At 37.8% G+C, this 26,097-nt stretch overlaps 1 protein-coding gene across 1 annotated transcript in view; it reads left to right on the plus strand.

The window, feature by feature from the left end:
• Window positions 1-26,097, plus strand: part of LOC149570011 (uncharacterized) — a 222,596-nt gene that overhangs the window by 121,372 nt on the left and 75,127 nt on the right. The window contains exons 10-12 of the mRNA XM_089822673.1: window positions 7,904-7,964; window positions 8,068-8,190; window positions 8,412-8,599. Coding sequence (XP_089678799.1) covers window positions 7,904-7,964; window positions 8,068-8,190; window positions 8,412-8,599 — 372 coding nt within the window. The remainder of the gene's footprint in view (window positions 1-7,903; window positions 7,965-8,067; window positions 8,191-8,411; window positions 8,600-26,097) is intronic.

Genomic DNA, 26,097 nt, shown 5'->3' on the forward strand with positions numbered 1-26,097 from the left:
GAGCAAAATATATTTTTGTGTGTTTGAGGCCAAACCCTCCTCATGTTGGTGCCCCATTTTGGGGCTTTAAAAATTGAAATTAAATGTAGCACTTTGCTTGGGCCAATGCATGATTGTAAAGTTTCTGAAAATTTTGTGCTTTTGATCAGACTTGTAAACTATCCTTTCTTGGTGAAAATGAACTTCTTAGAACTCTGATGTATGTAGTAATTATCAACCTTTGTTCTGATCTGAGAGTAGGTTTATCTCTGCAATAAATCGATTGGATATTGTTGCTTGAGGGAGCAGACTTCATGTATTTTGTGTGCCCTCAAATCTACAACAATAACCCCCCTAAATATCATGACTAAAGGGCATGTCCCTCAAAGGGACATGTCCCATCCTAAGTCGGCACATATAACCTCTCCTAGAAATCCCATCCTAAGTCGGCACATATAACCTCTCCTAGAAATCGGCAATCACAAGAATGGTTAATACTTAATCAGCCACTAACATAATTGTTAAGTTAACATAAAATATTAATCACTCTTTAGAAGTCGCCGCCTATCACAAGAGATTTATTGGAATATATTAAATGCTATTCATATGATATTTAGGTGGAGAAGATCAAGTGCGGTCTGCACATTTAGACCTATAGATTATTTGGTTACAAACTTAACACTCCCTCTTAACTTGATAATCATACAGAGAGATATCATATCTAGCAATATCAATAAAGATGAATAAGCAAGAATTGATACTGTATATCTATCTAAATCTTCTTAACACATGGTATCATAGAACACATGATACAATGTCATATTACTAAACCTATAATATGACAAATCATTGCTACTAGTGATAAGATACAGGATAAATCTAAAGAACAATTTAAGTTCTTCATTTATCCAAGTTGTGACTCATAGGTACTGGTATTCTTATATCACAACATGATCCTGAGTTAAGATCTACCAGAACACAGGATAAACGCCGGGGAATAATAAAATTCTTCTTTTATCCAAATTGTGACTCATTGACATAGCAATGTCTATATCACAATATGATCTTGAACTCATTTACATCCTATAGTAGAACTCTATTGTTTAGCACATTATCTAAGAGATCGTCATCTCTCATAATGTCTTTTATACAAGTGTTCATTATCTCAGAGATTGTCACCTCTTAAATAATGAATACAAATAGTGGAGCCTATAACAGTCAATAGCCTTAACAAATAAAATTATTTTATTAATAATTTAAAGAACACAAATGGATTACAATTCAATCATACCAAGCCTTCTCCTGAAGTGGTCTATCTTCACTCTAGATAGAGGTTTGGTGAGAATATTTGTTGTTTGATTTGTAGTGCAAATATATTCTAATTTTACAGAATTCTTGTCTACCATATCTCTTACATAATGGTAAGGAATTTCAATATGCTTGGACCTATCATGAAAAAATGGATTCACTGAAAGCTTGATGGAACTTTGACTATCCCAATAAATAATCGTAGGATTCATGGCTTGCCCAAATAATCCCACAAGTAACTTCCTTAGCCAAACTGCTTCTTGAGAGGTCATTGCTGCTACAATGTATTCGGCTTCTGTGGAGCTTTGAGCTACTGAAGATTGCTTTCTGCATATCTAAGATATCATTGCTGATCCTAACCTGAAACAACATCCTAAAGTACTTTTCCTGTCTTTAACACTCCCACCCCAATCTAAATCAGTGAATCCATGTAAATCTAAGCCAACCTTCTCATATTTGAGTCCAAAATTAAGAGTGCCTTGTAAGTATCTCATAATGTGTTTAACTGCAACTAGGTGAATCTCCTTTGGCTCACACATAAACTGGCTTAATGTATTAACAGCATAGTAGTATCAGGTCTTGTATTTACTAAGTACATAAGGGATCCAATCATCTGTCTATAGAGAGTAGAATCTATGGAAGGTGATTCTGTTGCTGCTTCTTTAAGTTTATGTAGATTAGTCTCTATTGGAGAAGACATAGACTTGCAATTCCACATTCCAAATCTCTTCAAAATGTCTGATGTATACTTCTCTTGATTAAGTATGGTACTATCAAAATTCTACCGTACTTCCATTCCTAAGAAGTAATGGAGTCCCAAGTCTTCCATCTCGAATTCTCTAGTTAGATCTTTCTTGCATTGATCTATAAGATGATCATCACCTGTTATCAATAAATCATCAACATACAGTATCAGAATTACCATATCATCTTTATCTCTTTTATAATATAAATTTGGATCAGCTTCATTCTTGGAGAATCCTAAGCCAATGAGATACTTATCAATTCTTTCATACCAAGCCTTTGGAGCCTGTTTAAGCCCATAGAGAGGTTTCTTGAGCCTGCAAACAAAAAAGTTAGGATCATGAGTTTCAAATCCTTCAGGTTGCTCTAGATATACTTCTTCTGTAATCTTTACATTTAAGAATGTTTTTTTTACATCCATTTGATGTGCTTTCCATCCCTTCGATGCTACAATTGCTAGGACTACTCTTACGAAGGTATATCTGGCAACAGGAGCAAAGGTTTCTTCATAATCAATCCCTTCTTTCTGAGAAAATCCTCTGGCTACAAATCTAACTTTATACTTCTCAATGCTACCGTCAGCAGCATGCTTTATTTTAAATATCCACTTGGAAGAAACAACAGATTTTCCTTTGGGTCTTGGAACAATTTCCCAAACATCATTTTTCATAATAGATTGGTATTCTTCTATCATAGCTTCAGTCCAGGCTGTATGTTTAATAGCATCTAAAGGATTGGTTGGTTCTGTTTTGGACAAATCATTCATGTTTGCTTTATAACTAGAGAACCTTTTAGGTCTTTTGCTTTCTCTGACTGTTCTAGAAGGTGCAGCAAAGTCTTGTGCTTCCTCTACTATTTTAATGGCCCAAGGTGGTCTTTTCTTTGAATTTTGAGTCTCTTCAAGATTTAGATTTTGAATTTCGTCTTCAATTTCTTCTAAGTTTTCCTGCTGAGACTTAGACTCATTATTTCTTTCAGAACTAAGCAAAGGAGAAGGTTCTTCAGAACTTAGTGCTTTTTTCAATGCTAGACTTTCTTCAAATATTACATCCCTACTAAGTTCAATACTTTTCTGTCCAGATATGAAAATCCTAGATGCCTTAGATGTTTCACTATACCCTACAAAAATACCTTTCTTCCTAGAGGGTTCTAGTTTAGTTCTCTTTTCTTTTGGAACATGGATATATACTAGACACCCAAAAATCCTAAGATGACTTATATTAAGTTTGACCTTAGTAAATACTTTTTTAGGAGTTTTATCTCTAAAATAAGAATGCGAGCCTCTGTTTTGAATATAGACGACAATATAAGAGGCTTTTGCCCAAAGATAATATTCTAGATTTTGATCAAATATCATAGCTCTAGTAGCTTCTATAACTGTTCTATTCTTTCTTTCATCTACTCCGTTTTGTTTTGGATTATAAGGAATGGTGTACTCCCTCTTAATTCCTAATTCTTTACAAAACCTTTTAAACAAATCTGAAGTGTATTGCCCTTTGTTATCAGCTCTAAGAGTTTTTAATTTTTTGTCCTGATAAGTTCTCAGTTAATGTTTTGAATTCTTTAAATCTCTTTAGGATTTCTTTTGATTCTTTACATTTAAAGAAGTAAAGCCATGTTTTCCTAGAGAAGTCATCTATGAACAAAATATAATACCAGAATCCTCCAAGAGAAGGAACAAACATTGGTCCACATAGATCTGAATGGATTAATTCCAAAACATTATTTATTTTCCTAGTGCTATCATGAAATGAACTTTTGGTGTTCTTACCCAGAGCGACCCTTTACATATGCTTGAGTGGTCTTTATTTAGTTTAGGTAATCTAGTAACCATCTTCTCCGTAGTTGATAAGGTTTTGAAATTTAGATGCCCTAATCTTCTATGCCATATTTTATTTATGTCTGCAACTTCATGAATTAAGGCATGAATAGGTTGATTAGATTCTGAATTCAATTCATACAAATATCCTTTTCTCTAACCAATCAACTTCGCTTTCTTGATAGAGGGGTTCTTTGCCCTAGTTAATACTTTGCCGTCCACAAATGCAACACTATGCCCATCATCTTCAAGTGTTGTAATTGAGATTAGATTTCTTTCAATTTCTGGTATGTAGAGTACACCTTTGAGAAGAACAAAATTTCCAAATTTTAGCTTCAAGGTACAATTTCCAATTCCTTCGACAGAATGTGTTGAATTATCACTAATGGTAACTTCGCCATTAACCTTTTCTGATAAAGAGTCTAGTGCTTCTTTGTATCCCGTTATATGTCTAATAAATCCACTATCAATTACCGATGCTTTACTTGAATTTTCATTTGATAGTGATGAATATAATACACAATTCTCAGGATCGTAGTTATTTTCTTCCCTAGTAACATTTGTACGTTTTGCTTGCTGTTTAGAATTCTCAGGACAATTAGATTTGTAATGTCCAAACTTTTTACATTTGAAACATTTTATCTTGGATAGATCTTTCTTGGGTTTCTCATTCTTTTGATTTCCTTTTTCTTCTTGAAATGCTTCTTCTTGCCCTTATAGGAGTTTGTATTAAGAACATGAAGTTCTTCATCTTCTGTTTTTAGTTTCCCTCCTTTCTTTAGTTTTCTGGATTCTTCTTGAAGACAATCGTTCTTAAGTCTTTTGAACTTAGGAAGATTATCTCTAGCACTTATTCCTTGTGCATAAGTCTCCCATGAATCTGATAATCCATCTATAGCCATTAGTGTTAATTTTGTGTCACTAATAATGGTTCCTATACTTGACAGTTCATCTCTAATGCCGGCAACCCTTAGGAAGTAAGAATTCATTGATTCTCCTTTCTTTATCTGAATGTGATTTAGTTGCCTTTTCAGTGCAAGAACCCTAGTTGCATTGTTGACCTCATATGCATTTTGTAATGCATTCATCATATCAAATGCATTTTGATGTTTGTAAGCATGGGTACGATATCATTTTTTACTTCATTAAATATGATTTGAATTGCTTTCCTATGTCCTTTGCTTCAGATAGATTTATGAGGTTCAACTGGTGGTTGTTTAGATGCTTTATCAACAAATTGTTTTACATCATTCTCTTCAAGAATCATAATGATTCTGAATTTCCAGGCATCAAAGTGTTCTTTCCCATCAAACCTGTCCTCGGGTCTGATTGTATATGCCATTGAAGATAGGAGATAGTTGCTAGATATATAAAGTTTGATTACTGAATTTTACAGAGCCTAGGTTCGACTACCAGAGCTCTGATACCATGTAAAGTTTATGAAAATTCTATGCTTTTGATCAGACTTGTAAACTATCCTTTCTTGGTGAAAATGAACTTCTTAGTACTCTGATGTATGTAGTAATTATCAACCTTTGTTCTGATCTGAAAGTAGTTTTATCTCTGCAATAAATCGATTGGATATTGTTGCTTGAGGGAGCAGACTTAATGTATTTTGTGTGTCCTCAAATCTACTACAATAACCCCCCTAAATATCATGACTAAAGGGCATGTCCCTCAAAAGGACATGTCCCTTCCTAAGTCGGCACATATAACCTCTCCCAGAAATCGGTAATCACAAGAATGGTTAATACTTAATCAGCCACTAACATAATTGTTAACATAAATTATTAATCACTCTTTAGAAGTTGCCGCCTATCACAAGAGGTTTATTGGAATATATTAAATGCTATTCATATGATATTTAGGTGGAGAAGATCAAGTGCAGTCTGCACATTCAAACCTGTAGATTATGTGGTTACAAACTTAACAATGATAAGTTGTTTTAAAATAAAAGAGATTAATATTTTGCTAGGGCTGACCTCTGCCTAACAGAGTGCCCACATTTGGTAGGAAAAGGTGCATATAAATCAAAAGTAGCCCCTCTTGCAAAGTGACATGTACTTTCAACCAGGTTGTTCCCTTTTGAGAAAATATAGGAGGATTTTGTGAAGAGATTTTGAAGGCAAGAAATTAATGAATATCATTCCTATTTTTAGAGTAGATCTAAATCAAGTTTATAGAAGATCTAAAAGCAAGATCCTGGCTGTTTCATGAGCAGAAATCTTGAAGATTATATTGCACAAGAAATATTTTCACCTGGTTTTCTCACATAAAGGTTTCCATGTAAAATCTTGTGTCTCTTATGTGTGTGGATTTTTGTTGTTGTTTCATTGTAATTATCAAAGTTCAATTAGTTAAAGACCGACTTATACTAATTCGCTGATATGTTAGTATAAGCAGGTGTGTTTCATCAAGCCTTGTCCATGCCTCTACAAAAAATATTATAAAAGACTACAAAACCTGAAAATATGAAACACAAAGAAACTAAAACTCTGAGCTCTTCAAGGAAACAAGTCTTCTAACCATCACTTGTGGTTGCCAGCATGCCACTTTGGGTCAGGAAAATGTTTAGAGCCACTCCCATAGTACTCTTATCAATTAATCTATGTTTGTCACATTCTCCAAAAACTCAATCTCGGCAGACAGAACAATGCATAAAAATTATGCGCAAAGCTTTCTCTAAAACTTGAAAACATACTTCCAACAAATCCTGATAAAAATCAATGAAGGAGACTGATTTTCCACCATTTCAAAACATTCCAAATTAGTTTAAAGATTCAAATTTTCTCAAGTTTCAACTGACACTAAGACCAAAAATTTCCCACTTCCATCCTTAAAATACCTAAAATAACGGGAAAATTGAAATATAGCATTTGGCTCCAAATGTGAACAACAGTTGATTCATGCAATAAAATTCTATTTCCAATCATTTTTAGAAATTTTTGCATGGTCAGGGTATACAATTTTGTTTTTTCAAAATTTTCAAAAAATATAAAACAAAAATTTGACTTAAATCCTGCAAAAAAGAATCTACTCTAAATTTGAAATGAAAAAAATGCTGGGAGCATTTAATACTCCACCAGTCACCTACATACCAATTGAAAAACAACAACAATAGGTCAAATTTTGACAAAAATAAAAGAACCGAGAACTCTACACCAACATGCATAATCACCTTTCCCTTCCAAATTTCACCCACAATTGCACTCCCAATTCCATTTTGAATTTTTTTATTGGAGGGTGGTTTTACTTTTGGGAGCATTTTATTCCCAAAAGAATAGAATAAATCCCCATTGCTAAGTGTTTTTCCTTTTTCTCTTTGACCTATTCCTTAGTTTCAAATTTTATAATTTCTTTATTTCTGATTTCACAGACTGCCAACTGACAAAATAAACACTTAACATTCACTCATTTTTACACAACGTTTTGAATACAAATACAATTTTCCTCATTAATGCATTCACAGTCGTTAACCCATTACTGTTAAATTGAGTATAAACAGGCATTCCCAACCCTGTGTAAAGTTCTTTGATCCATGGATTTAGAATTCTTTGATGCTTTCCATATTTTCCTTATTATTGCCTTTGTTAACCACTTTTCCCTTCATTCATTATTTCCCTCAGGAGTTTGTCTAGGCATGAATAGGCAGCAGATCTCATTATTGCATGGCATGAATGAGGCTCTTTCTTATTCATCATTGTCTTCACATGAGACTTGATAGGAGTATTGAGAAGGTTCTATTCCAAATTCTTGGGATGAACAAGCCTTTTCCATATCAAACATACATTAAGTTACACAGCTGCATTTCTTCTTCTGAACAGTTGTTCCTCTACCTGACCTCTTTTTATATGTGGATACATGTTAATGTTGCCTGCCCACCCACCCTATGACCACACCATGTCTTCCTTCAAACACTCTTTCATCTAGTTGAGAGCTTCATTGTCTGTGCATCCCATATTTATGTTGACTGCTCAAAATTGAAAATAAGATTTATGTGTACGTTTACATGTGATCATACAAATGTATCTCATGAAACTGTTCTCTTCTCAGCTGCAGGCAAATATGGATCCAAAACATAGAGATAAAGTTGCATTTGTCCGTATCTGTTCAGGTTTGCAGAGCATATAATCTATGTAAATTTTAGGGTATGTGGATAAAATGGGAAATTAGTTAATGCACAATACTCTATCCTCATTTCCTACTGTCTTAAGCAGGCAAGTTCAGCAAGGGCATGAAAGTTCAGCTGGCTCGAACTGGGAAAACAGTCGCCTTGACAAGACCACAGAAATTATTTGGTCAAAGCAGAGAAACAGTGGATGTTGGATATGCTGGTGATGGTAAAAAACAAATTTCATTGTATTCTCGAGTGCTTTATGTGATAGATTTAGTTTTGTAGTTATTTTTTGATAGGTCTGACATAACAATTTGTATAAGTGGTAAATATATGTCATTTCATTTCATCTCAGCTTAATACCACACAAATTGGTTATCAACATGCTGGTTGGAATCTTATTGACATGCTTCCGGAATTGAAAAATATTGTTTGCAACTTTTGTAGTTATTGGTCTCAACAATCCAGACACTTTCTGCATTGGTGATACTGTCTACACTGGTCCCAAAGTGTCTTTTCCAGGAATTCCTTCATTCTCTCCAGTTTTGTTCTGCTATGTACGCAATACAAATCCATCTAAATATAAACAGTTCCAGAAGGGTCTAAAGGAATTGCTTGGGGAAGGTGCTGTTCAGGTACAATCAAGTTTCCATATAAATTATTTTCATCATTGTCATTATCTGTTGATAATGTCTTTCTTTAAGCTTTGTGACAACAGAAAAAATATTATCATCTTTTATTAACATTGTCTGCAATTTTCACATGTGAGATGCAATACCACACACCTGCCATGATGTTATTATCTTAAATAATACAGAGACTACTATCATGAAATCAACATGGAACTTGCTTTCAAAGCTAAACTTTAACCTTACATTTACTCTGATGTTAGTATCCTAAATAAGATGTGCACTACCTTCTTGAAAGACAAATAAATACACAGTAATGTTCTCTCCTATTAATACAAATGCCTTCCTGTTGATACCTGCTAGAAATTATGATCTTAGGATGCTAATCAGTATGAACAAAATATAAAATAAATAAAATGAGAATCATGCAAGCATATGTTTTAAATGTTACACTAGATATACATGGGGGAAACCTTCTGGGTAAAAAACTCCATAAGATATCATTTTATTTAAACACTTAAAAATATAGTCTATTAAAAATAGACTGAACCTGGACATACTTCTTACTTCCACAGGGCCAATAGTATCTTCTGGCATTGTGATTTAACTCATTCTAAAACACTGAATTCACACACTCTCAAATGAGAGTGTTGTAATTATTGTCATTAATGTCAAAACGATTGTTAGCTAGCATATTCTCAAGGGATTTTTTTAGATCTAGTCACTGATGTAGAAGGTGTATGAGGGAGATTGTTGGACACGATTGTTATTAATGATATTATGGAGTTCATGGCTCAGAGATTGCTAATGAACGAAACAGTTGCCTTCCTTGTCATTAATATCAAAATAAAATCTGTCAAAATGCTCTCAAGGAAACTGCTGAAGGAAAATGTAGACATAAATTAATTTCCCTTTTTAAGTGGTTGATGACTAATGTATATGACAGGGTTAATGAGCTAGAGTGACAGCCATTATATTATGATCAAAGACAGTGATGAAGATATTAAACAAAAGAAGCAATCAGCTGAACTGCACTGTCATCTTTGTCCTTGTTTGTAATATGCAAGCCAAATGTAAAATTATGTTTCTTATGCTGGCCAGTCACTAAATTAAATTACATATTAATGCTGAAGATTTAATGTTGACCGATTCTGAATATATATTAATGCTGAAGATATATTAATGTTGGTTGATGTTGTCGGTAAAAACTATATTGTAGCCGACGGGTTGAGTTAGTATCTGAAAGGTTGTATGACGGTTGAGTCACCCCTTCGGGAAGTATATGTACATCGTCTGAATAGATTTATGAATCATAATTGTAATTGGAATTGCATATTTGCTTATATGAATAAAGTGTCTTGTTCTGTGTTACATTCGAATCTCTTAATGTGATAAACATTCGTTTACCTTGTACGTTAAACATTCGGCACCATTGCCAGTCGAACCTAGTACAAAAGAGGTGTTATGAAGATTAATGCTGAATTTGCTCAATAAAGATAGGAATAAAATAAAAGACAAGCATGAGATACGCACAACACGGGAAGCATTAATCCTCACACAATAGGTGGAGCGAAGAAAAAAGTTTCAACAACTCACCGACAAGCACCGAAGTGGTGGAGCATGGACCAAGGGAGTGCATTCACCTAGTAGACCGAGGAGTGCCGAGGCGACAAAGATTGAATTTGGTAGAAGAGACAAGGGAAGAGTTCCTAAACTTGTATACGCCAAGGATAGAGAATCCGAATGGAAGGGAAGGAACCCGCACGACTCAAGGTGCCAAAGGAGCACGAGCGTGGGGTGAATTCTTTGTTCCTAATACACCTGACGAATAGATACAACTTGAGAATCGAACGACTTCACTTGTAGAAGACCACTTCACACCACAGAGTAACGCGGTTGTCTAAAGTAGCGCAATTGTGCAGAACAACATGGATGCACAGAATAGCACAGGTGCGCAATAGAACAACACGGGTATGCAACAAGTACCACAAATATAGAAGAAATTAACAATGGCAAGACCAAAGGAAAAATTGTCGAAATATAATGGCGATGGGACGGACGATCCAGTTAGACATTGTAAAACATGTGAAACAATCTGGACTGCAAACGGTGTAACGGATCAAGATGACTAGGTCCAACAATTTTCGGCTACCCTGCGAGGTGTAGCGATTGATTGGTTTTCAGACACCGATCCGTAGAAGTTAACTACATGGCCGGATGTCAAGAAAGAATTCAAGCAAAGTTCTGACTACTTCGGGATGATAATGAGATAGTAGCAGAAATCTACATTACCAAACAGGACAAGAATGAAACAGTCTACGTATATGCGAGGAGGCTAAAGGACTTGGTAGGAAAAATGGAAAGCCAACTAGCAGACAGGTTAAAGAAAAAGTGGTTTGTTGAAGGGTTGGGACCAACACTATGGAAAAAGATGAAAATTGTACCTCCAACATCATGCGTTGATGCATATAACCACACAATGGACTTAGAAAGTGAACAAAAAAAAGGCAAAAAGAAGAAAGACAGATCGTCAGACTCAAAAGATTCATCCTCCGAAAGTAGCAGCGATGAGGAATCGAGTAAAAAGGTTCGGGCACTACAGAAGGACATGTTACGTATGATGAAAGAGTTCAAAAACATGAAAAAGAATTCAGGCCAAGCGAGAGAAGGGGAACTATGGTGTATGGATTGCAAGGAGGGCCACACAAAGGGCTCCTATCCTAAGAACCAATTTTGCGATATCTACCAAATTGTGGGACATTCCACCAAGGAATGCCCGTTCAATATGAAAACAAAGGGACACCAACAAGTATTACTAACGCAAGAAGTGTCCACCTCGGGAGTGGGAACAAATACAAACAATGACACAGCAACCTCAAGTGGATACCGAAACAACAACCGACGCGGACGGGGCGGCAACAACAATAATGGGGGTCCTAGCTGGATACAGTACGATTCGAGTGGACGACCAATGATATAATGCCATGTGCAACCTCTGGGGCTACTTCACCAGAGACTGTACTACAAAGGGAACACTGCAGTTGTTGTGCAGATGGTGTGGTCTTAGAAACCATGAGGATTCAAAATGCCCTAAACTCGGGGTGAACCTATTAACCATAGAAACATGCAACAAGGAAACACTAGCAATCACTCGTGCGCAAGCGAAAACGTATCTAGATCCCGAAGAGGAAAAGAAAATGATGTAGCAAGTGAGAGTAGAAATAAAAAAAAGAGATGAAGGCTGAAAAATTGCAAACAAAATATATTGCTAGCACCTCAAGGAGGAACCAGGCAGAACAAAGTATCATGCGGCAGGTAATGTAAGCTAAGGTTCCCATGAAGCTGAACGATCTTCTTGCAGTGCCTCAATTACAAGCCGCAATCCTGAACATGACACCACCCCCGAAGGTGATAGAAGAGTCGGGGAAGGACACAAGGTGGAAGTGGAACAACTACAACAGACCCAATGCTACTTGTGCTGAACACAAGAAGACACCTTGCAATAGTTGAGATGGGTATTCTTGGAACTACCCTCACAAACACCATTGTAGATGTAGGGACGGGTGTAAACGTATTGTTGGAAGAAATATGGAAGAAGTTGGAGCAATCTACTCTATGGCTGCCTATATTCCAACTGCTCACCATCGATCAACACAGGATCAAACCCCTCAGGACACTAATGGAACAACTGGTAACAATTGGGACACAACCATTCTTATTGGACTTCTTGGTCATTCCATTGAAAATAATGAATTTCCAACAATGTACAAGGAAGTGAAAGAAGGAGAGGCGCAGATAGATGAAACACCTGCACATACATTTAGTGAAGATAAGCCTATTAAATACGAAGAACCTATGGTGAAGACGGTGAACTTAGGGGACGAGGCTAATCCAAAGAACATATTTGTGGGAGATGACTAGAATCCAGTTCTAAAAGCAGCAACATTTAAAATATTTATGGAATATAAGGATGTTTTTGTGTGGACGTATAAAGACCTGAAAGGGGTACCGTCGGAACTGTGTATCCACCGCATCCCACTGATAGGAGTAGTACCTGTACAGAAGTGACCATACTGGATGAACAAAAACTATGCTGCATGGGTCACAGATGAGATTAACTAGATGCTTGAAGTAAGCATTATTTTTTGGGTACAGACGAGTGAGTGGGTATCCCCAATTGTGATATCTCTGAAAAAGGATACCACTCAAATAAGGATATGTGTAGACTTTGAATGCTTGAATGCGATAACAATTGAGGATCCATTTTCGATACTATTCATTGACAGTATTTTGGAAGAAGTTGTCGGACACGAAATATATTCATTCATGGATGGATTTTCCGATTACAACCAGATCCATCACAAAAGAAGATAAGCTCAAAAGAACCTTCATAGTAGAAGATGGAGTATACGCCTACAATAAAATGTCGTTCGGTGTTTTGTGCAATGCCTCGACAATGTTTCAAAGAATTATCCTACACACCTTCAACAAGATGTTCATTGAAAACTTCAAAGCATTCTTGGACGATTGGTCAGTCTTTAGTACGGAGCACAAGCATCTGATCGCACTCAAGGAATGCATGGAAAGATGTAGACGAGTGCGACTAGCACTGAATCCGAAGAAGTGCAAATTTATGGTACCTCAGGGGAAATTATTGGGACACATCGTATGCAAAGCAGGATTAAAGACGGATCCTGACAAAGTCCGGGTAATTCTAGAAATGCCACCTTCGACAGATGTGACTAAAGTAAAATCATTCCTAGGACACATAGGATACTATCGAAGGTTTATCAAGAACTTTGCCAAAATATCTTACCCACTCAACAAACTAACTTGCAAGGGAGAACCCTACAAATGGGAAACAAAGTAGGATGAAGCCTTTGAGGGATTGAAAACACGATTAGCCACAACACCTATCCTGGCTTACCCAAACTAGGATAAGTTCCACGTACATGTCAACGTGTCAAACTATGCAATCTAAGCAACATTGGCATAGACAGGTGATCACGGGTTGGACCACCTGGTGTACTTTCCAAGTAGACTATTGTCTAAAGCAGAAAATAACTACAGTACGACAGAGCAGGAGGCTCTCAAAATGGTGTACGCCATGCAGAAGTTTAGACACTACCTACTAGCGACTTCATTTGTGTTCTACATAGATCATCAAGCCCTACTATATCTTGTAAACAAACTAATCATTCAAGGACAAATAAGCAGATGGCTACTTTTGTTGTAGGAGTTTATATTTAAAATTGTGGTACAACCTAGGAAAAGCCACGTAAGTGCGGATCATCTATCTAGGATCAAATCAAGAGAACCTCCGAAAGGAGTCAACGACGACTTTCCCAACGCACAACTATTCCAAATTGTCGTACTACCATCCTAGTACGTGAGTATCGGGGAATATCTTTCGACGGGGCGATTCCCCAGGGAAATGTCACCAAGTGAGAGGAGAAAATTGGTGTTGAAAAGTTGAACGTTCCAATTTATAACGGGTTGCTATATAAAATGGAACCCGACCAAATTTTACAACGATGTGTTTTGGAGGAGGAAATATCGAAAGTATTGAAGGAAGCACATGAAGGGCCATCAAGAGGACATATGGGGCCGGACATGACACTGCGGAAGATACTCTTGGCAAGATTATTGTGGCTAATCGTGCTCAACGATGCTAGGTAGTGGGTCGTTGCATGTGATACATGTCAGAGGGTCGGGAAGCCACTAAAGAGGGATTTCATACTTCTGAACCCTTCACACGTATAGGGACTATTTGAACGTTGGGGGCTGGATTTTGTCGGGCCCCTCAAGGTGAGCAAAACCTAGAGATGCAGGTACATTGTTGTAGCAATGGAATACCTTACCAAGTGGGTAGAGGCACGAGCTCTACCAAACAACTCTGCAGTGAGCACAACGAGATTCATCCACGAGCAGATCATCACAAGGTACAAAGTCCCAATACAGTTGACAAGCAACAATGGAGTACATTTTGTCAATCATGTCATTCGGCTACTCACCATGGAATTCAAGATATACCATTCTCTATCGAGCCCATACTATCCTACAGCAAATGGACAAGCGGAAGCCACAAATAAAATCTTGGTTGCAGTAATCTACAAGTCTTGCATTGTTGAAGGTGAATATTGCGAAGAAAAGCTACCATCGGCATTATGGGCATACCATACCTCTCACAAAGTTACCATCGGACACACTCCGTTCCAACTGATGTATGGTTAGGAAGCCGTGGTACCAACAAAGTTCATGGTACCGAGTTTACGAATAGCGATTGAAAATAAACTATGAGACATGGAAAGTCTCAGGGAAAGATTGTATAACTTGAATAAATTTGACAAATGGTGACTACAAGCACAGTGGGCCACCGAAGTTTCACAATACAGACATAAGGTGTGCCATGACAAGCACTTGAAACTAAACAGGTTTCAACCAAGTCAACTAGTATTAAAATACAATAGGCGTAATGAAATCAAACTAGGAAAATTTAAGGTGAAGTGGATCGGACCATACAAAATTCGTGAAGTAGGTGATAACAGAGCAATAGAACTATGGACGCTAGACAGGAAGGAGGTGACCGACGGAGTAAATGGGTCAAAAATAGAAATTTGTCGTGAAAGGAATAAAGTCCCTGGAGAGAATGAGACCCAAACGAACAACTCAGAGTAGGCAGCATAAATATAATAATAAGTAGTAATATATATAAGATAAATAAATATAGTTAATTATAATAAGTATGTATAGAAGAAAACACGAGGGAAGAGTATATAATGACACCATATGGTCAGAGAAAACAACACACAAAAGGGAGGAGGGTACACAACATGAAGATACTGTACGACCAAGTGGTCAAAAAAAAAGTATATATGAGAATCAACTATTAAGGACACCATATGACATCGAAAGGCTAGCAGGGGTACCTTATGGGCAAGTAATGAACACCGAGAGAAAGAAACATGTACAGTACGGTCACATGGAGAATCAGTGTACGGTTAGTACTGTACAGGGAGCAAGCAAGGAAAAACAACACCGTACGATCGGAGAGGATAAAGAGACAAACCCACTGTATGGCTTTGAAAGAGAGCAAGCCAGAAACAACATTGTACGACCATCAAGGAAACCTATTCGGTCTGCAAGCCTAATACATACTATATGGACACAAAGGGAATGAGGCATCACTACCATATGGCCACAGTAAAGCGTTGTGTGGAACACATACCGTATGGTAATGTGTTGTGGAAAGCTGTAAAGAACACCGTACGGACTACCGCACAGCCACAACAGAAAACAATTGTAAAAACACACCTCACGGTATCCATTGGTCATCGTACGACTAGAATCGACTGGAAGAGGGGGAGAGGGACGTGAACAACGTTATAAAGAAGGGCATGAGAACAATGTAAGGAGCGTACAACATTAGGAAGGAGTGTACTCATGTAGAAGATTAACAAACCTAGGTACGGTAGTTGTGAAACCGTTTCAACTGCTCCTGCAAATCGTTTTGTGCAAACAAAATAAAGTACAGTGATGGAGAGTGCAAGGAAGAGGGCTTGGAAGAAAAAAGTAGAAGATTCAGCCAGTAGCACAATAAACAAAAGCGTATAGGCTCTACCATCGAGAGTGCATATTGTAAGTGGTACAGGCAAAAAGAAGGCAAGGGCACAAGTACAGCTAGCTACAACTACGCACCTCACACCTCAAATTGTGACTTTCAAGGGTTTGAATGGGTTAGAGTGTCGGAAGTGGTGGTAGGAGACCCCAAATAACCATTTTGTGAAGGAAAGCATACGAAGGGCATAGGTGGAATGGGCATTGCAGATGCCAGTGTTCTACATTTGCGACTTTGAGGATTTTCTCCGCACCATGCTAGAAACCTATGACTGATTTTCATGAACAAGTTCATTTCCGCATCTAGGACAAGAGCTCGTGATATCTTTTAGAACAACAAATTTCACAAGGGTGTTTGGCATACCAAGTCATGCATAGGGAGGGATAAAAATTAACAAGAAGCCAAAGAAATTAAGTTGAGAAGTGAAGGCGCAGCTAGTAGAACTGATATGTGGTAAACGGCCTCAGGCAGAAAACAAAGCCCTAATGAATACTTCAAAGGGAAGAGTATTGAAGAAATCCGATATACAAGAAGGACATTGGCATTGCCTCATGGACTTGGTAAAAAGTAGACTCACTGGATCGAATAGGGCATCAAATATCTCATTTCTATAGGTGAGCATGATGAATGGTCATGATTGGTAGAGTATATGACTGGGCATCTTTATTGGTTAAGCGCATGAATGAGTTCATGACATTGCAGCACAAAACATTCTATATGCCACACTACGCCATTGGTCTATTTCTCGACGCCACGACACAGATGATACCTATTGATAGACTAGACATCAAACCAAGTTTGATAAAACCAAGGGAGCCTCCGATCATGCAGTAGAAGCACCTTGATACTCTAGGAGGGCAGAAGGACATCGAATAGAAGAGGCTGCGAGAGAAGGTAGAGGGCTCAGAGCATGGGAACACTGATAGTGGGATGCAGGACACATCCTCCTTTGAAGACATTGACGACTCGGAGGAGGTGGAAGACGAGGAGGATGATGAGGACGTTGAGGTCATCACAGCGCCACCATTATTATTTCTGAGACCCCTCGCATCTATATCTCACTCTCGCTTAGTCCCAACAGAAATTCACATTCCGAGATTTGGACAGTTTAGGAAGCCTTTGGCTATGACTCCAGTTACCATAGCAGCCAGACTAGCTGTGGGCTAGCACCCCCGCCATCAGCATGACCAACATTAGCAACCCCAGGGGTTGTTGAGCCTTCAGTTGACTGAGAGGCTTTGCCAGCTACAGTCATAGCTCTATCAGAGACAGGGGTTGAGACACATATAGCCGCAGTTATACTCGATGATGAGGTAGAGACACAGGAGGGAGTAATGGAGGTACCTGCACAGGCAGAAACAACTGAGGGTTCGAGGACACTTGAAGTTCACTTAGATGAATCATTTATGGCTTAGCTAGATGAGGCTAGGCGGGAGAAGAGTCAGCAGCAAAGGAGGAAGAGCTTGGGAAGATTGTCAAGATGATGCAATCAGCCTTGGAGATTCAGATGCAGGCCAAGGCAGATTTGGAGATACGGACCAAGAAAGTGCATGAACTACGAGCACAACTAAACGAGCTTTGGGCATAGCGGATGTCTACCACACCAGTTGGACCAAGGATGCAACCTCCTGCTTCTTCTTAGTCATGTTAGTCATGTTTTAAGTTTTGATGTATCGGTTGTCTCTATTTTGTCCTTCGGAGATAACTTTTCTTTTGGGGGGGATGATGTTGTCGGTAAAAACTATATTGTAGCCGACGGGTTGAGTTAGTATCTAAAAGGTTGCATGACGGTTGAGTCACCCCTTTGGGAAGTATATATACATTGTTCGAATGGATTTATGAATCATAATTGTAATTGGAATTGCATATTTGCTTATATGAATAAAGTGTCTTGTTTTGTGTTACATTTGAATCTCTTAATGCGATAAACATTCGTTTACCTTGTACAGTAAACAGTCAATTCCCATCAAGGTGATTGTAATGTCCCCATTTTCACTAACATTAGAGATTGATGGATTAGCCTATTATTGTGATCCTTGTAGGCTAATTATTGTGGATAGAGGTTTTTCTGAGGCAGAGGCTCGGCTATGGAGGGTCTTGTCTTCTTCAGAATTCAGTATGTTCTAGTTTGGTCTTTGTTTGACTTAGATTGGACTTGATTTGGGCTTAGTTTCATGTGCTTACTATTTATGGTAAGTCAAGTGATGATTGACAAGGGCTTTTTCTATTTTAGGAAAGTACATTTGGTCACATGGGGAATAATAGGTGTGACTCCTCTTTCAGACGACATATTTAAAGGATAAGTATTTTGGGACTAATTATTATTTTAGTGGCCAAATTATTATTAAATCATTAAATGACTTATTATAAAGTTCTAATTTAACTTTATAATTTCACTTAAGTTGAGGGTTGAATCATCATTGAAATGGGCCATCTATTTTAATTAATTTATGGTAACCTATGCCAAGGTATATATTAAAAGGTACATGGAGAAATTATATTTCAAATTTCAAGTATTCAACCAAAAAGTAAAGTTTGCATTTAAGTGAAAAGTGTATGGAAGAAGCTATTAGTCTTGGTGTGTTGAAGAAGATTTTGGCCTTAATTGTTATAAAAGCAAGACTTTAGATTTGATTTGTTCATCCTATTACATTTGTCATTTTGTGAGTTGAAGGTATCCAAGGGTTTGAAAAATCTGATGTTGAAAGAATTGTAAGTTCTTTTCAGTCCTTTGCACTTTGAATTGGTTAAATCATGCCAATGAATTGTGCTTGATCTGCTGCTGAAAATTGAAGGTGCTGATAAGTTTATTTCTGAGAAACACTCAAGGAGAAATTTTAAAATATTGCTGGTGTTGGATGTTAGGGTTTGATAGCAATTGTTGCAACCATCTGAGGCAGCATTAGAGATATTTAATGCAAGTCGGGTGTTTTAGAAACATCATTGTTGAGTCTTGTGAAGGTCATGATCAACTTCCAGGGGCAGCATTAGGAATTATTAGGGCCTGTGTTTTCTTCTAGAGAGTCTATATTGACTCTCCAAGCCAGCATTGCACTCAATTACCAACACTCTTGCAATTGTTCAGGTATGAATAAATACATGAAAACTAGTAAACAAGAAAACTGGTTGAATAGCATTGGTAATCTCAGGAAGCAAACAAATGCCTTGATTGAAAGAATGGAAAAGCTTAGATAAAATCAGAAAAGGATGGATGAAGTGCTTTCGAACTCAACAACCATAGAAAGTTGTGCAAGGTATATGAATTCCATTTTAAAAAACTCGTCCTCAGGGAGAAAACTGTAAGAGAATCAGGAGGATTGTACAGATGTAGCTTCAAGAGTCAACAACCATCAAGAGATGGAGCCTTTTCTCAATGGGGCAGGTACTGGTCCTTCTCATATGCGTGATGTTGGAGGCTCTTCTTGGACATGAGATTATGACTGACTTGCCTGAGGACAGTTGCATCGAGTCCCAACATTTACAAGAGGCAAGAGCTAGCAACCAAGAAAATGCTGATGATATGATAGCCACCAATGATGGCAGCCTTACGTCAGTTGGTAGTAATGAAGATGTTTGTCATACAAGGTCTGATTTTTATGGCAGCAGTCCTATTTTTGAGCCTATTGATGGTGTTGATGGCAAGGCTAGTATGAAGAATGTTGTTGGTATCACCATGAGTTTTGACTCACATGATGAGAGTGTTAGTTTTGAGGATTGCATGAAGAATATGGGCTCTAATAGCTCTGCTTTTTTGACAACAGTCATAATGGCAAGGCTATTGTGGGAGATAGCAACTTTTCTAGGTGTAGGGGAGATGGTTACATGGAGTTCCCTAGAGTTGACATTCAGGATTCGGGTGTAGAAGTTATATGATGTAGATTCATGCCATAATGACTCTGATTTTGATGACAACAGTGAGTTATGCTTGCAACAACATGAGATAGTAGAGGTTTTCCAGGTGGATTATGCTTATACTTGTGATTTGGTACTACTGATGTTATTTATGAAGATAACTCATGCTGCAGTGAGTTTGATTTGTCATATCAGACTTCAGCAAATATTTTAGACATATCATTGGTTGATGATAAGTCCAAGGATCGTGACTCGTAGGGACTTGCTGTTACATGAGGAGTGGAAGCATGCGAGGAGATTGATATAGCAACAACTTCAACTTATTCAGATGAGACATTCGTCGAGGTACCCAGTAGCAGTACCTCGGTTGTTGATGTGTGTGAGGATGATAGCAAACATAATGTCATGTGTCATTAAGTCAGTGATGCAGATATAGTTTCCTATCACAATGTCGAGTTTGGGTTAGAGGACATGCGTAAGAATCAATGGTCATAGGTTCCTTATCATTTGATTGGGCAACTAAAGATTAGGGATAGCATGATTGCCACAGCTTTAGACCACTTTGATGTTTCTCGGTAGATGTTGGCTACCAATGATTGGAGCGCTCTTGTAATAGATGAACACTATGATGGTGGTCTTTCCCTTGAGAAGTTCCATGCTCTCCGAGAGGCTATCAGGATGATGAGACATAATTATTTACAATTGTTAGTAGATCGGGATTTCCTAGACTGTATATGTTATGATGCCCTGAGGGGAAAGGAGGAGGTTGATGAGCTTACCCATGAGCTTGGGTGATTGTGGACTCTTTGCAATGTACTCAGTTGGCCCTTAAGGAGTCACAATTACATTTGGATGAGTTTATCATGAAGTTGAGTAGACTACAATGTTCATTAGCTACAAATTTAGTACAAACTTCTGCAATGACATTCAATGATGACCATACATCCATGTATTGTGATGATGGATGTGGCTACATCTGTCACTGATTTAGGTGCAGTACATTCAGCTGGGATGAGTACTTAGATTGAGAGTTGTAGGGAACCTCTTGTTGTATCATGTTCTCCAGAGGTTAGTCCATTGATAGGTGAGGTAGGGCAGATTTTTAAGTGCCCTTGTGAGGCAGAGGTAAATTTTTGAGTCAGTTGTGTGTGACAATTAATGACACTACTCCCTCTTCTTCACAAAATAGATGCATAGTATCATATGGTTGGGAGGTTGATTCTCATGTTGTGTTGTTTCCCTTCCCAAACAATCCTATTATTCCATCCCATGCAACTGATTTTGTTTGACAGTTTGTTGAGCCTTAGAGATGGAGGAACCAGTTGAGGGTTTCGAGAGAGAAGGTTGACCTTGTCTCATTTTGACTGCACACATAAATATGTTGAGTACCTACTTTGGAGAGCTGAGCTTGAGGAGAAACGGTATGGTGTCAAGGTTGGTACTCATATTTGGGACTTGAGGTTCATCCAAAGGGCTCTCGAGGCAGTTCAGTCAGAATACCTTCACTTGTTTCATACTAGAGAGTATGCGATTGGGTATGCAGAGAGTTTTGGCAAGGCATCTACCTAGTCAGTTGTTTTGGGTCAAAGGTTGGAGCCATCTTTTGATTCTCAAGTTGTCAATGATGAGATATTGATAGAGATTGGAGCATTTTATCGCAAGTTTATAGTTACGAGTACTCATTATTTCTCCTTTGATGCGTAAAAAAAGGACTTGTTGATTCGTCAGTGTTGATTAGCTCCGAGATCATACCATTAGTTGTGGGATGGGTTAGCACCATCTTTTGCAAATGGGATCAGCAGCTGCAAGTTAGATCACTTGCAGTATCAACACATCCTAGGATAGTTCAATAGAGGATGGGGATGGCGGTTGTGTCGTAGGCACCTATGGTTGTCACTATCTCTGTAGTACAGCTGGATGTGAGTGTCAGTTATATTCGGACTGAGGTGTTGACAATGTTGGCGCTTCAGTTGGGTTGAGTTCCGATGAGTCGTCTACTCCATCAATGCCTACGGTTAGTTTCTAGATGATTATGTTATTGATGTTAGTTATTTGGGTGTTGATGGTATAGGAGTCGATTGTGTATACAATAGGTATATTACATAGTTTTACCCCTGAGATCCAAGTGGACTGTGATGTTAGTGTTTTCTTTAGGATTGCTTTGGGATAAGCAATCTTAGGAAGGGCGGACTATAATGTCCCCATTTTCTCCAGCACCAGAGTTTGAGGGATTAGCCTATTATTGTGATCCTCGTAGGCTAATTATTGTGGATAGAGGGTCTTCTGAGGCAAAGGCTTGGTTGTGGAAGGATCTTGTCTTCTTCACAATTCAATATGTTTGGTTTGGTCTTCGTTTGGCTCAGATTGGACTTCATTTGGACCTAGTTCCATGTGCTTACTATTAATGGTAATTCTGGTGATGATTTAGAGGGACCCTTTCATACCCAAAGGACTTGTTGATTCGTTGGTGTGGATTGGCTATGAGATCATACCATCCATTGTGGGATGGGTTAGCACCATCTTTTGCAGATGGGATCAACAGCTGCAAGTTAGATCACTTGCAATATCAACACATCCAAGACAATTCAATAGAGGATGGAGATGGTGGTTGTCACAAGTAATATGGTTGGTATAATCTCTATAGTGTTGTTGGATGTGAGTGTCAGTTATATTGGGACTCAGGTGTTGACGGTGTTGTCACTTTAGTTGGGTTTAGTTCTGATGAGTTGTCTACTCCATCAATGCTTATAGTTAGTTTCCACATGATTTTGTTATTGATGTTAGTTATTTGGATGTTGATGGTATAGGAGTCAGTTGTGTACAACAGAGATATTACACAATTTTACTCTTGGGATCCAGTTGGACTATGATATTTGTTTTTTCTTTGAGATTGCTTTGGGACAAGCAATCTTAGGAAGGATGGATTGTAATTTCACCATTTTTGCTAGCATAAGAGTTTCAGGGATTAGCCTATTATTGTGATCCTTGTAGGCTAATTATTGTGGATAGAAGGTCTTCTAAGGCAGAGGCTCAATTATGGGAGGGTCTTGTCTACTTCACAATTTAGTATGTTCAGTTTGGTCTTCGTTTGGCTCAAGTTGGACTTCATTTGGGTTTAGTTTCATGTGCTTACTATTTATGGTAAGTTTGTTGATGATTGAGAGGGACCCTTTCATACCCAAAGGATTTGTTGATTCGTTGGTGTGGATCGGCTTTGAGATCATACCATTCGTTGTGGGATGGGTTAGCACCATCTTTTACAGATGGGATCAACAGCTGCAAGTTAGATCACTTGCAATATCAACACATCCAAGACAATTCAATAGAGGATGGAGATGGTGGTTGTGTCACAGGTACCTATGGTTGGTACTATCTATTCAGTGTAGCTGGATGTGAGTGTCAGTTATATTGGGACTCAGGTGTTGAAAGTGTTGGCGCCTTAGTTGGGTTGAGTTCCGATGAGTTGTCTACTCCATTAATGCTTGTAGTTTGTTTCTAGATGATTGTTATTGATGTCAGTTATTTGGGTGTTGATGGTATAGGATTCGATTGTGTACAACAGGTATATTACATAGTTTTACCCCTGAGATCCAAGTGGACTGTGATGTTGGTGTTGTCTTTAGGATTGCTTTGGGACAAGAAATCTTAGGAAGGGCAGATTGTAATGTCCCCATTTTCTCTAGCACCAGAGTTTGAGGGATTAGCCTATTATTGTGATCCTCGTAGGCTAATTATTGTGGATAGAGAGTCTTCTGAGGCAAAGGCTTGGTTATGGGAGGATCTTGTCTTCTTCATAATTCAGTATGTTTGGTTTGGTCTTCGTTTGGCTTAGATTGGACTTCATTTGGGCCTAGTTCCATGTGCTTACTATTAATGGTAATTCTGGTGATGATTTAGAGGGACCCTTTCATACCCAAAGGACTTGTTGATTCATTGGTGTGGATTGGCTATGAGATCATACCATCTGTTATGGGATGGGTTAGCACCATCTTTTGCAAATGGGATCAACAACTACAAGTTAGATCACTTGCAATATCAACACATCCAATACAATTCAACAGAAGATGGAGATGGTGGTTGTGTCACAGGTACCTATGGTTGGTACTATCTATGTAGTGTAGCTGGATGTGAGTGTCAGCTATATTGGGACTCAGGTGTTGAGAGTGTTGGCACCTTAGTTGAGTTGAGTTCCAATGAGTTGTGTACTCCATTAACGCTTGTAGTTTGTTTCAAGATGATTTTGTTATTGATGTTAGTTATTTGGGTGTTGATGGTATAGGAGTCAGTTGTGTACATGGATATTATACAATTTTACTTTTGGGATCCAGGTGGACTGTGATATTTGATTTTTCTCTGGGATTGCTTTGGGACAAGCAATCTTACGAAGGAAGGACTGTAATGTTGTGCCCATTTTCGCGAGCATCAGAGTTTGAGGGATTAGCCTATTATTGCAATCGTTGTAGGCTAATTATTGTGGATAGAGGGTCTTCTAAGGCAAAGACTCAATTATGGGAGGGTCTTGTCTACTTCACAATTTAGTATGTCCAGTTTGGCCTTCATTTGGCTCAACTTGGACTTATTTGGACTTAGTTTCATGTGCTTACTATTTATGGTAATTTTGGTGATGATTGAGAGGGACTCTTTCTATTTTAGGGAAGTGCATTTGGTCACACGGGGAAATATTAGGTGTGACTCCTGTTTCAAACAACATATTTAAAGGATAAGTATTTTGAGAGTTACTATTATTTTAGTGGCCAAATTAGTATTGAATCATTAAATGGCTTATTATAAAGTTATAGTTTAACTTAATAATTTCACTTAAATTAAGGGTTGAGTCATAATTGGAAGGGGCCATTCATTTAGTTAATTCCTGGTAGCCTATGCCAAGGTATTAAATAAAAGGTACATGGAGTAATTATATTTCAAAATTAAAATATGTAACCAAAAAGAAAAGTTTGCATTTAAGTGAAAAGTGTATAGAAGAAGCTATTAGCCGTTGGTCTGTTGAAGGAGATTTTGGCCTTAATTGTTAGACAAGCAAGCCTCTAGATTTGATTTATTCATCCTATTGCATTTGTTATTTTGTGAGTTGAAGATATCCAAGGGTTTGAGAAATCTGATGCTGAAAGAATTGTTAATTGTTTTCAATACTTTGCACTTTGAATTGGTTAAATCATGCCAATGGATTGTGCTTGATCCGCTGCTGAAAATTGAAGGTGCTGATAAGGTTATTTCTGAGAAATGATCAAGGAGGAATTCTAAAATATTGCTGGTGTTGGATGTTGGGGTTTGATAGCACTTGCTGCAACCATCTGAGGCAGCATTAGAGATATTTAATGCAAGTCAGGTGTCTTAGAAGCATCAGTGTTGTCTTTTCAAGGCCTCAATCAACTTCCAGTGGCAGCGTTAGTAATTATCAGGGCCTGCGGGTTCTTCTAGAGAGTCAATATTGACTGTACACGCCACTTACCATTCCTAGGTGGCTGGAGGTCATTAGAAGACATCAACGTCATATTCTGTGCATTGCTAGGTTTCATAAAATTCTAAATTAATTGTGTTGCATTCAGCATTGTAAATATTTGCATATTTCTCTATAGTTGAAAATTTTAGTGTACAAGTTGGAGTTGCTTCAATTTCTATGCATTGTTCCATTTCAAATACTTAAAAAACAAAATAGTATATATTTCGAAACACAAAAAAAATTGAAAAACTTTCAAAGCAAAAAAAAAACATTTCTCTGGCATAGAGTCAGAAGGGCTCTTTACAGTGATACCCATGACAAAGTTTGTACAAAATATAAATGCAGCTAAAAAAGGCTGCAATCAAAACAAAGTCAATTAATTCCCCAAAGCTGCAACTATACAAAGACAAAAAAAATGCAGCGACTGGAGCATTAGAAAGGCATTCATAAAGTCTAACTTTGGGGCAGTGATTAAATTAAAGGGTAGCAGTGATAAAGGTTAAAGTGAAGGCAGTGATAGATAGTTGAAGTGTCATAACTGTTTACCGTACTGTGTAAAGAAATCAAAGCATA

This window comes from Cupressus sempervirens, chromosome 3 (assembly GCF_028749045.1).
Source record: "Cupressus sempervirens isolate cs-2001-9-10 chromosome 3, ASM2874904v1, whole genome shotgun sequence".
Classification (NCBI taxonomy): Eukaryota; Viridiplantae; Streptophyta; class Pinopsida; order Cupressales; family Cupressaceae; genus Cupressus; species Cupressus sempervirens.